We start from the raw sequence: 12,424 nt of genomic DNA on the forward strand, positions 1-12,424 counted from the left end.
ATTTGTGAGATACTATGCCATGTAAAACTTCTCTCTAAAGAGGTGTCGCCCTGCGGCACGCCGTTCGGACTCGGCTACAAAAAGGACGCCCCTTATCATTGAGCTTAAACTTGAATCGGACTGCACTCATTGATATGTGAGAAGTTTGCCCCTATACCTTGGTGGAATATTCAAAATTGGCAATTTGCAAGCACCATGGCGTCTTGAAACTTAAAAAATTATTTCATACATTCCATACTGCCGCCAAAAGTCAGGTCGTCAACTTTCGGGACCTCCCTCGCAGATCGACTTAATATGTCAAGTCGATCAAGAATATACATACTTTATGGGTAGCAAATCATTTTTTTGAGGTGTTACAAGCAGAATGACTAGATTAGTATAACCTCCCAACTTACGGTGGTAGTGGTTGTAATAAGCATGGCTTCCGCTTCCTCATGCTTTGGTGGTGGGTAAAAACTCAGTCCGTTACTTGTAATCGTGTACACGAAAAGCACTGCCCGAACGAAAGTTCATTTCTTATGAAATGTTTATGTTGAATAAGCAAAACAAACAATTTCTATGTGATGGTGAGAGATAATTGATTTTACTGACAATCCCGCATTCAATGCCTAATGAGTTCATGTAAACACGATGTTATCCAGAAATTGATAGCTTTAGGCAATTTAACTTTGGCCGGTGATGACACTAAACAAACAATAATACGAAAATGTAATTAAGGACTGCTTATCCCAATCAGTTGTAAAGAAAATGTTAGCAACAACGAACGCCACTATTCTTTTCGGACTACTTAAAGCATTAACTCTTGAAAACGTCTTGAGTATGAAGTTGGTGGAAATAGCTGAAACTCTGAAAGTGGAGCGATATTTTCACACAATGGTTTACATGGGATACGAAGGATGGTCAACGTATCGTAGCAAAGGGCCCTACAATGAGGATACGGTACTAAAATCAATGATGGCTAGATTGAATTTTCCTATTATCTCTATGAAGGGAAATGTTTCTCATTTCCTTTGGCACCACTACAATCGTGAACTGTTGGCCATGGCTTATTTGAAAGGAATACAGGAAGAGGATAAGCTTCTGTTACAGACATTATGGAAATCTTTGAGGCGCAACATTAGAAGCCGATTAATTATTGTGGCTAAAGACGAAATGTCTGACAACTATTTGGCAGACATTGTAAAATTTTGCATCGAAAGAAAAGCCATAAATGTAATGGTGGTCAAGGAATCTGTGAGTGATTCGCTACAATTTTTTGTGCCTCAAATATTTCCACGATTTTCTTTGAATTCAAGAACAATTTTGAATATTTCGGAGTTTGTTTTCTATCCCAATCAAATTAAAAACATGCATGGTTCCACCTTGCGCATAGTCATGAATAAAAAGAGCAATAAGGCCTATCTTCTCAGACAATCAAATGGCAAGGTTGTATTGGCTGGCTATGTGGGTCACCTTTTGTCGGCCTTTGCTAAGAAATATAATGCCACCATTAAGACACCAGCATTTAGGGCCAACGATACGAATGTCATAGTACGACAAATAGATAAGTTGGTCGAACAAGGTCTCTACGAAATGTCAGCCGAGTTAACGATGGACTTTGAAGGTAATGCGGCTATGGAGTATTCGGCTATTTGCGACTACTTGACATGGTGCTTAATGGTGCCCGTGGGTAAACAGATCCCAACCTATAAATTGTATGGCTTAATTTTTGATATACCCACTGCCTCGTTGGTTCTTTTAGCTTCGGTGCTGACGACAGCAGTACTCATCCTCTCAACATGGCGAAAAGGCTCTCCCATACTTCTTAAAGACACTCTAATAATCATTTACATCCTTAATGGTCTTTTGGGGCAATCGTTTAAAATGGAACAAAATTTTTTTGGCCTAAAAAGTTTTCTCTGTGTCATGATCTCCTTGGTTGGCATAATCTTCAATACCAGCTTCGTAACATATCTACAAACATACAAAACAACTCCTCCTAGTGAAAGTCCCATCACAAACCTTGAGATGTTGCAGAAATCCGGTATGCAATTCATCATACAAAGTGATGAGTTTGTTCTTCTCGATTCCTATGGAAACCTGACCGAATACAAAGCTTTTGCCAAGGTGATTTCATCCTTTGACGAGTTATACCAATTGCGAGACAACTATGATAGTCGCTATCTTTACACCGTCACCTCGTCCCAATGGCCACTGCATGAGCAGCAACAGAAATTTTTCACCAAGCCTTTGTTTCGTCTCAGCGATATGTGTTTTGTTAAACTGACTGGAATAAGTGTAGGTCTGCAGAACAACTCAATATATAAAGAAGCGCTGGACCGAGTGATTGACCAGGCTATACAGAGCGGCCTAATGACACATTGGAAGAATTTTGGCTTCTTGGAGAACGTACAACTGAAGCGATTTAATTTGATGGACATCACTCGGGGATCCGACTTTGTATCCATGAGGCTGGAGGATACAAAACTGCTTTTGTATTTGTTTTCGTTTCTTATCGCTTTAATATGTCTATGCTTCATTGGAGAAATGTACTGGCACCACCGATCCTGGCTAAGCCAAAAGCTTTATGAATGTATGCCAAGAAAATTAAGACGACACTAGATTGTTCAATTATTTCATCTTAACTTGTAGTGCCATTATTTTTACAAATACATATTTGTGTTAGGTATTACGACTATTTAATACCTTACAACAATGCATTTACCCAGCTTTTTTTCAATCAATTTGGAATTGCACCACTACTGTGATACAGGGTATTATAACTTAGTGCCAAAAGGAAGAGAGATTGACACATTTATAGGTATACCGATCACTTTCTGATTCGATTTAGCTATGTTCGTCTGTACGTCTGTCCATGTTATTTTTGTGTACAAACTACAGGTCGCAATTTTTGTCCGATCGTCTTTCGTCTTCAAATTTGGTACGGGCAATTTTGAAATTGGAAAAAATCGGCTGAGATTTTGATATAGCTCCCATATATATGTTCGTCCGATTTCCAGTAATACAGCAATAAAATGGTCATTTATTAACCGATTCTCTCGAAATTTGACAGGAACGATTTTCTTATGACTCTCAATAATACTATTGGATATAGCTCCCATGTATTTGTACGTCAGATTTTGGAAAATTTGTTGTCATTTGTTAACCGTAGTTATAACATTTTGAACATATTTGCTTTGCTCGAAATTTGATACAGGAATACATCCGCCGAGGTCCATCAAAATTGGATCAGAGTTAGATGTGCCCCCCCCCCACCCCCCAACCCTCTCCGTTCTCTTCTCTCAAATACCTTACATTTGAGCCCCATATTGTCATTATTGGATTGTATTTCCATTTAGCTGGCTTTGGAGGTGGGAGATGGATGAGTATCCCACCCGAAATTTTAAACAACCTATATTTTAAATTGTCCCACCCATCTCCGATATCTGAAGTTTTTTTTTAATAAGGTAAGGGGGAGTCTTCCCATTTAAGTTTGGATTTTCTTCATTATCTGGGTTTTGGTGATGGATTGGGGTAGCCAAACCCTTTGCCCCGAAACTGGAGGTGCCAAAGGGTTTAAGTTTCTGGTTGAAGCAGCTTCTGCAGGGATCACATCACCAAAAATGGGGAAGTTCGGATATAAACGAAAAGGGTGAGCTGCTTATTGAATATATTATGCTTATCGAATATATTACCGACCTTTATTACCAGGCACAGGCAGTAGGTACTAGATGTTACCTTTTTATTGGAAGATCTAAGCGGAAGGATATGCGACTGGTAAGTGCTGGATGACAACAGCCTCTCTGATCATTGGTATATTGGTATCAACCTTGGGGAAAATACTGCAGAAGTGTCCTTATGATTCTGCACGGCCATCCCTTCTAGATCAGAAAAGGACGTGGAAACTGCGGCGGTCTTCGTCCACGTCTGAATGACTCGCTTGTGTCAGCATGTCCTAGTGCCAAGCCAAGGGGCAAACTACCATGACTACCATGGTGGACCCCAGAACTTGTTCTAAGGAAGGACTGCAGAAAACTCTTCAACAGGACGAAAGCCACAAGGGCATCACATAAATGGGACATCTATAAGGCTGAGCAAAGAAAATGAAAGGGCGAGCTGGGAAAGGCGTGGAACAAATCCATCTCCGTGGAAGTGGGATATATTCAGAAGTCAAAGAACGCATGGACAATGTCTAATGTGGAAACACTAGAACTACTCCATGACACCTTTTTCCGGGAAACTCTCCAACGAACAACGTGGTTGAGAAAATTGTGTCTGAGCCGAAAATCCTTTGGACGAAAAATAGATTCGACTCTTTTAAGTCGCCAGGCCCTTATGGTGTATCACCGGTTGAATTGCAGGCTATGTCCGACAAACTGGCTCCTTGGCTTAGGGAGATATACTCTGCTTCTGTCAGCATGTCATATATACCTGCAGGATGGAAGGATACAAAGGTCATTTTCATTCCGAAAGCAAGAAAACCTTACCACACGAATGCGAAAGATTTTCGTCCTACTAGTCTGTCATCCTTTATGCTTAAGGCTCTGGAGTGTTTGGTAGAAACATATCTTAGGGCAAAGACCATATAGTAAAGTCAAGTCCAATAAAACAGCCCTTCACGACTTATTCGCCCACATAGAGGGTTCTCTTGTTGCCAAGGATTGTACAATGGTAGCATATCTTGTCATTAAAGGTGCTCTCAACAATGTACAACTGACGTCAATTATGAAGGAGCTGGAGTTTAGAGGCATCAACTCTATCATAAGAAAATTTATTTATTACTTATTTACTAAAAGATGTCTCTGCCGACATTGGATAACTAGAAGCACCACACAGGCTGGAACTTTGAGCTCCGACTTGTGTGATGTCCATCGTTATCTCAGGAAGCTTAGCTGAAAGCCACTGGGCGCGTCCACAGGTTGCGTCTAGTGGAAAGCTTCTTTTTTGTGCGGAGCAGCTGCAAGAGCGGCCGCGGTCAGTTACAGATTTCAAGAGGAAAGTCTCAGTGAGGGGTCAGGTCTAACTGTTTCTTAATTAAATACCGACCTTCCAATGATACTCCAGATGACAAGGCGTTTTATTGACGCCTTTAAATAACCAATGGCCAACATCAGCGTCTGTTTACGGCTGGAGACGAGCGTCTTATCTTGGAGCTAGCGGCTCGCAACAATGAGAGATACATGTGGGATCCCAAAAAACCCCTGCGGTTTAGGCGCAACCCTGTAACACGTCCCCGGAAAACTATAAGAATCAATCTGAGAAACAAAGGAATAGTATCAAGTAAAAGCGTGCTAAGTACGGCCGGGCCGAATTTTATAAACCCTCCACCATGGATCGCATTTGTCGAGTTCTTTTCCCGGTATTTCTTCTTAGGCAAAACAGGATATAAGAAAAGATTTGCTCTGCCATTAGAGCGATATCAAGATATGGTCCGGTTTGGACCACAATTAAATTATATGTTGGAGACCTGTGTAAAATGTCAACCAATTCGAATAGGAATTGCGTCCTTTGGGGGCTCAAGAAGTAAAATAGAGAGATCGATTTATATGGGAGCTGTATCGGGCTATAGACCGATTCAGACCATAATAAACATGTTGATAATCATGAGAGGATTCGTCGTACAAAATTTCATTCCAATCGGATGAGAATTGCGCACTCTAGAGGCTCAAGAAGTCAAGACCCAAGATCGGTTTATATGGCAGCTATATCAGGTTATAGACCGATTTGAACTATACTTGGCACAATTGTTGGATATCATAACAAAACACGTCGTGCAAAATTTCATTCCAATCGGATAAGAATTGCGCACTCTAGAGGCTCAAGAAGTCAAGACCCAAGATCGGTTTATATCGCAGCTATATCAAAACATGGACTTATATGGCCCATTTACAATATTACCCGACCTACACTAATAAGAAGTATTTGTGCAAAATTTCAATCGGCTATCTTTACTCCTTCGGAAGTTAGCGTGCTTTCGACATACAGACGGACGGACATGGCTAGAACGACATGAAATGTCGCGACGATCAAGAATATATATACTTTATGGGGTCTCAGACGAATATTTCGAGTAGTTTAGTATACCCCCTCATCCTATGGTGGAGGGTATAAAAACGGACCCACCTAGATTTGACGACCCCCGCAAACGATGGTCGTTTTGACCATAATTTGCGTATCTGCACAGGTGCGGTATACAAGGTGGCGGATGTAATGGAAAAGCACAAGGCAGATATTGCCGCCTTACAGGAAGTACGATGAACCGGGAATGGTGTTACAACAACACCGAACGGTGAAGAACAATACTATAGCTGCCACAACACGATGCAGGAATTTGGCTGTGCATTTGTGGTTAGTTGAAACTTTACTTCGGTGAACGAAAGACAAGCACAAACAGACCAAAGATGTTTTCTGCCAGCGCCTTGAAAGAGAATATGAGCGCTGTCCCGCCCATAGTATTGAAGTCGTTCTGGGAGAATTTAATGCGAAAATAGGGAATGAAAATATCTGTGGCCCAATCGTTTTATCCTACTCGAAGAAACTTCCAATAAAGGATTGAGGCTAATAGACTTCGCCGCGGCAAAGAAAATGGTAGTTGGCAGCAGCACATTCTCTGCAAAATTTATAAGATTCAGGAAGATGACTAGATGACTCTTGCTGAAACAAGTTCCTGAGTAATAATAAGAAAGAATCTCGCCGAACCATACAATACCAAACGAGGTTTCAGACAAGGAGACAGCTTATCGTGCGATCTCTTTAATATCCTGCTGGAAAATATTGTATAAGATGCAGATGTTAATAGATATGGCAGACTACTCACAAGAAAACACATGCTACTCGCCTATGCCGACGACATCAATATCATAGGTCATCACAGCATTTGAAAAAGTCGAAAGAAAGTCAGTGAAAATGGGTCTGGAAGTAAATTGAGATTAAACGAGATGCATAGTAAACTTCCAAAACACCTTGAAAACCGATCACATAAAGAAAATGGAGAAAGATGGGAACCAAAACTTTGCAACCGAAACGATTGACACCAGTTTTGAAATAAGCCGAAGAATAACACTGGCAAACAGATGCTACTTTGGATTAAGTAGGCAATTTAGAAACAAGGCCACCTCTCGACAGACGAACATTACGCTATACACGACATTGATACTACCCGTGTTATAATATGGTTCTGAGGCATGGGCGAAAGTAGACGATGCGGTGCTTGAAGTATTTGAGAGAAAGGTTCTTCGTAAATTTATGGAACAGTTTGCGTTTATGGAGAATATAGGTGTCGTATGAACCACGAGCTATGTGAGCTTTATGACGACGATAGCATAATTACATGTAGGAAAATACAAAGTAACACTGCCGTTGTATAGATCATGTTGTCAGAATGGATGAGAAAGCTCCAGCAATTCTTATCCAATTTGGCTGAATTTGCACGTGGTGTTTCGGTATCACTTCCAACAATTGCACCAAGTATATTTCAAATCAGTTCATAAGCTTATACAGCTGTCATATAAACCGATCACCTGATTAGAATTCCTGAGCTTCTAGAGGACGCAGTTCTTATCGGATTTGATTGAAATTTGGCATAAATGGTTTTGGTATGATTTTTAAAAACTGCTTCAAGTATGGTTTAAATCAATCCATAATCTGATATAGCCGCCATATAAACCGATCTCCCGATTTGACTTCCTAAACTTTTAGAGGGCGCAATTCGTATCAAATTTGTTTGGAATTTTACATATGTCGTTTTAGTATGACTTCCAACAACTGTGTCAAGTATGGCCTAAATCGATTGATAACCTGACATAGCTACTATACAAACCGATCTCCCAATTTGACTTTCTGAGCAGCTGGAGGGCGCAATTACTACTCTACTTGCCTGAAATTTTGGACGTCGTATTTTTCTGTGACTTGCAACACTCATATCAAATACAATCCATATCGGTCAATAACTTGATATAGATCATATTTATATAAATAAGTACAATAAAAAGGCGATAAGTTTGGCCGGGCCGAACTTTGGATACCCACCACCTCGGGTATATATGTAAACCAACTTTCATCATAATCCTTTGAAAAATTAATAATTTATGCCCATAGCAGCTTTATTGAAATACGGTCCAATTTGAACCAAATTCGACACGGATATTGAGTGGTCTAATAAGTACAAGTCATTATTCGATATTGCAGAACAAAATATTGGAATTTTTGGTAGCCATATCAATATATAAAGCGACATGAATCATATACGACACGGATATCGAAAAGCTTAAAATACGTCACTGTGTCATATTTTAGCATATTCGGCGAAATCTGACAATAAATGCGAGTTTTATGGGCCAAAACCATAAATCGAGAGATCGGTCTATATGACAGCTATATTTAAATTTGAAACGATCTATGCCAAATAGCAGAATGTTGTCAAAGAGCCTGACGCAACTCACTGTCCCATATTTCGGCGACATCGGAGAATAAGAGCGCCTTTTATGGGCCCAAAACCATAAATCGAGAGATCGGTCTATATGACAGCCATATCCAAATGTGGACCGATCTCGGCCAAATTGAAGAAGGGTGTCGAAGAGCCTAAGCAACTCACTGTCCCAAATTTCGGTGAAATCGGATAATACATGCGTTTAATGGGCCCAAGACCCGAAATCTAGCGTTCGGTCTATATGGCAGCTGAGCGTTATTGGAGAAAGATGTTGACGGGCCTAATACAACTCACTGCCTTAAATTTCGGCGAAATCGGATAATAAATGCGCCTTTTATGGACAAAAAATTGCAAATTTTACCCATGAACTTAGGAATAGGGGCTAACTTCTCACATATCAATGAGCGCAGTTCGATTCAAGTTTAAGTTCCATGATAATGGGCCTCCTTTTTATAGCCGATTCCGAACGGCGTGCCGCAGTGCGAGAGAAGTTTTGCATGGCATAGTACCTCACAAATGTTGCCAGCATTAGGAGGGGAAAACCACCGCTGAAAATTTTTATACCCTCCACCATAAGATGGGGGGTATACTTATTTTGTCATTCTGTTTGTAACTACTCAAAATATTCGTCTGAGACCCCATAAAGTATATATATTCTTAATCGTCGTGACATTTTATATCGATCTAGCCATGTCCGTCCGTCTGTCCGTCCGTCCGTCTGTCCGTCCGTCCGTCTGTCTGTCGAAAGCACGCTAACTTCCGAAGGGGTAAAGCTAGCCGGTTGAAATTTTGCACAAATACTTTTTATTAGTGTAAGTCGGTTGGTATTGTAAATGGGCCATATCGGTCCATGTTTTGATATAGCTGCGATATAAACCGATCTTGGGTCTTGACTTCTTGAGCCTCTAGAGTGCGCAATTCCTATCCGATTGGAATGAAATTTTGCACGACGTGTTTCGTTATGATTTCCAACAACTGTGCTAAGTATGGTTCAAATCGGTCCATAACCTGATATAGCTGCCATATAAACCGATCTTGGGTCTTGACTTCTTGAGCCTCTAGAGTGCGCAATTCATATCCGATTGAAATGAAATTTTGCACGACGTGTTTTGTTATGATATCCAACAACTGTGTCAAGTATGGTTCAAATCGGTCCATAACCTGATATAGCTGCCATATAAACCGATGTTGGGTCTTGACTTCTTGAGCCTCTAGAGGGCGCAATTCTTACCCGATTGTAATGGAATTTCGCACGACGTGTTTTGTTATGATACACAACAACTGTGCAAAGTATGGTTCAAATCGGTCCATAACCTGATATAGCAGCCATATAAACCGATCTTGGGTCTTGAATTCTTGAGCCTCTAGAGGGCACAATTCCTATCCGATTTGAATGAATTTTTGCACGAAGTATTTCGTTATGATATCTAATAACTGTGCCAAGTATGGTTCAAATCGGTCCATAACCTGATATAGCTGCCATATAAACAGATCTGGGGATTTGACTTCTTGAGCTTCTAGAGGGCGCAATTCCTATCCGATATGGCTGAAATTTTGCATGACGTATTTTATTTTTACTTTCAACAATTGTGTTAAATAAGGTTCAAATCGGTTCATAACCTGATATAGCTGCCATATAAACCGATCTGGGATCTTGACTTCTTGACCCCTAGAGGTCGCAATTATTATCCGATATGCCTGAAATTTCGTACGACGGATCCTCTCATGACCATCAACAAACGTGTTTATTATGGTCTGAATCGGTCTATAGCCCGATACAGATCCCATATAAATCGTTCTCTCTATTTTACTTCGTGAGCCCCAATGGGCGCAATTCTTATACGAATTGGCTGAAATTTTACACAGGTCTCCAACATATAATTTAATTGTGGTCCGAACCGCACCATATCTTGATATCGTTTTAATAGCAGAGCAAATCTTTTCTCATATCCTTTTTTGCCTAAGAAGAGATGCCGGGAATAGAACTCGACAAATGCGATCCATGGTAGAGGGTATATAAGATTCGGCCCGGCCGAACTTAGCACGTTCGGCGTGAACACGTCGTGCAAAATTTCATTCCAATCGGATAAGAATTGCGCACTGTAGAGGCTCAAGAAATCAAGACCCAAGATCGGTTTATATGGCAGCTATATCAAAACATGGACCGATATGGCCTATTTACAATACCAACCGACCTACACTAATAAGAAGTATTTGTGGAAAATTTCAAGCGGCTTGCTTTACTCCTTCGGAAGTTATCGTGCTTTCGACAGACAGACGGACGGACGGACGGACAGACGGACGGACATGGCTAGATCGACATAAAATTTCAGACGATCAAGAATATATATACTTTATGGGGTCTCAGACGAATATTTCGAGTAGTTACAAACAGAATGACGAAATTAGTATACCCCCCATCTTATGGTGGAGGGTATAATAAAAGGTACTTATATATGGATGACTCCAGACTAAATACACTTGTGGGCTTTGGAGTCTACTCTGAAGAACTGTGGCCCAATCTAGCTTTAAAGAGGACCACAACGTTTGGTATTACAGAAGACTTATTCCTGTCCGTCAAGACCATCTAATTGGAAATCATTCCGATATAAGGTTGCAATTAACGATTTCTGCATAAGCTATGAGGACGTCGAGAAATGGAAAAAAACGAAACATCTGCTGTGTGCAAGTCCCACACTTTAGGTTCATATTTTCTTGAAGACTCGTCTGAAGTAGAACATTTAAACATACGGACCATTTTAGTTCAATCCAGATTTGGATATAGCCCCCAAATAGGGTCTTAGGCCCATATAAGCCACATTTTTTATCTGATTTTGTTAAAATTTGGGACAGTGAGTTGTGTTAGGCCCTACGACATCCTTCTTCAATTTGGCCCAGATCGGTCCAGATTTGGATATAGCTGCCATATAGACCGATCCGCCGATTTAGAGTCTTAGGCCCATAAAAGCCACATTTAATATCAGATTTTGCTGAAATTTGGGACGGCGAGTTGTGTTAGGCCCTTTGACATCCTTCTTTAATTTGGCTCAGATCAGTTCAGATTTGAATATAGCTGTCATATAGACCGATCTCTCGATTAAAGGTTTTGGGTCCTTAAAAGGCGCATTTATTGTCCGATGTAGCCGAAATTTGGGGCAGTGAGTTAAGTTAAGTCCCCCGACACACTTCTGCGATATGGCTAAGATCGGTTCAGATTTGGATACAGCTGTCACATAGACCGATGTCTCGATTTAAGGTTTTGGGCCCATAAAAGTCGCATTTGTTGTCTGTTGTCGCCGAAATTCGGGCAGTTAGTATGGTTACGCCCTTCGACATTCTTCTTCAATTTGGCTCAGATCGGTCCAGATTTGGATATAGCTGCCATATAGACCGATATCTCGATTTAAGGTTTTAGGGCCATAAAAGGCGTATTTATTGTCCGATGTCGTAGACATTACAGACAGTGAGTTGTGTTACGCCCATCGACATTTTTCTGCAACTTTGCCCAAATCGGTCTAGATTTGGATATAGCTGCCATATAGACCGATATCTCATTTTAATGTCTTATCCCTATAAAAAGTGCATTTATAATCCGATGTCACTGAAATTTGACACAGTGGCTTATGTTAGGCTTTTCGACATCCGTATCGTATATGGTTCAGATCGGTTTATATTTAGATATAGCTACTTAAAAGACCAATATTTTGTTATACACAATTGAACAATGACTTGTACTTATACGTTTTTGGTCGAAATCGGAACATATTTCGATATAGCTGCTATGGGGCATAAGGGTCTCCAAAGTTCGGGCCGGCCGAACTTAACGCCTTTTTACTTGTTTGTTAATCAACCTTTTTTATTGAAAACAGACCTCGAGATTGTAGTCAATAAAATAACGGTCATACAGTTTTGTTTAAGAAGCACTGTTTTAAAACATGTATAGCAGTAAAACATGTATTAACGTATAACACAAAGCATTATAACATTAACATTCGCTTAAATTAGCAACTCTTACTT

At 40.4% G+C, this 12,424-nt stretch overlaps 1 protein-coding gene across 1 annotated transcript; it reads left to right on the forward strand.

Annotated features, from left to right (window-relative positions):
* Nucleotides 1–873: 873 nt before the first annotated feature.
* On the forward strand, nt 874–2,601 carry LOC131994803 (uncharacterized). Its single transcript, XM_059361690.1, has one exon. It carries the CDS (start codon nt 874–876, stop codon nt 2,599–2,601), a length of 1,728 nt encoding a protein of 575 aa, XP_059217673.1.
* Nucleotides 2,602–12,424: the final 9,823 nt, after the last annotated feature.

Source organism: Stomoxys calcitrans, chromosome 2, assembly GCF_963082655.1.
Source record: "Stomoxys calcitrans chromosome 2, idStoCalc2.1, whole genome shotgun sequence".
Classification (NCBI taxonomy): Eukaryota; Metazoa; Arthropoda; class Insecta; order Diptera; family Muscidae; genus Stomoxys; species Stomoxys calcitrans.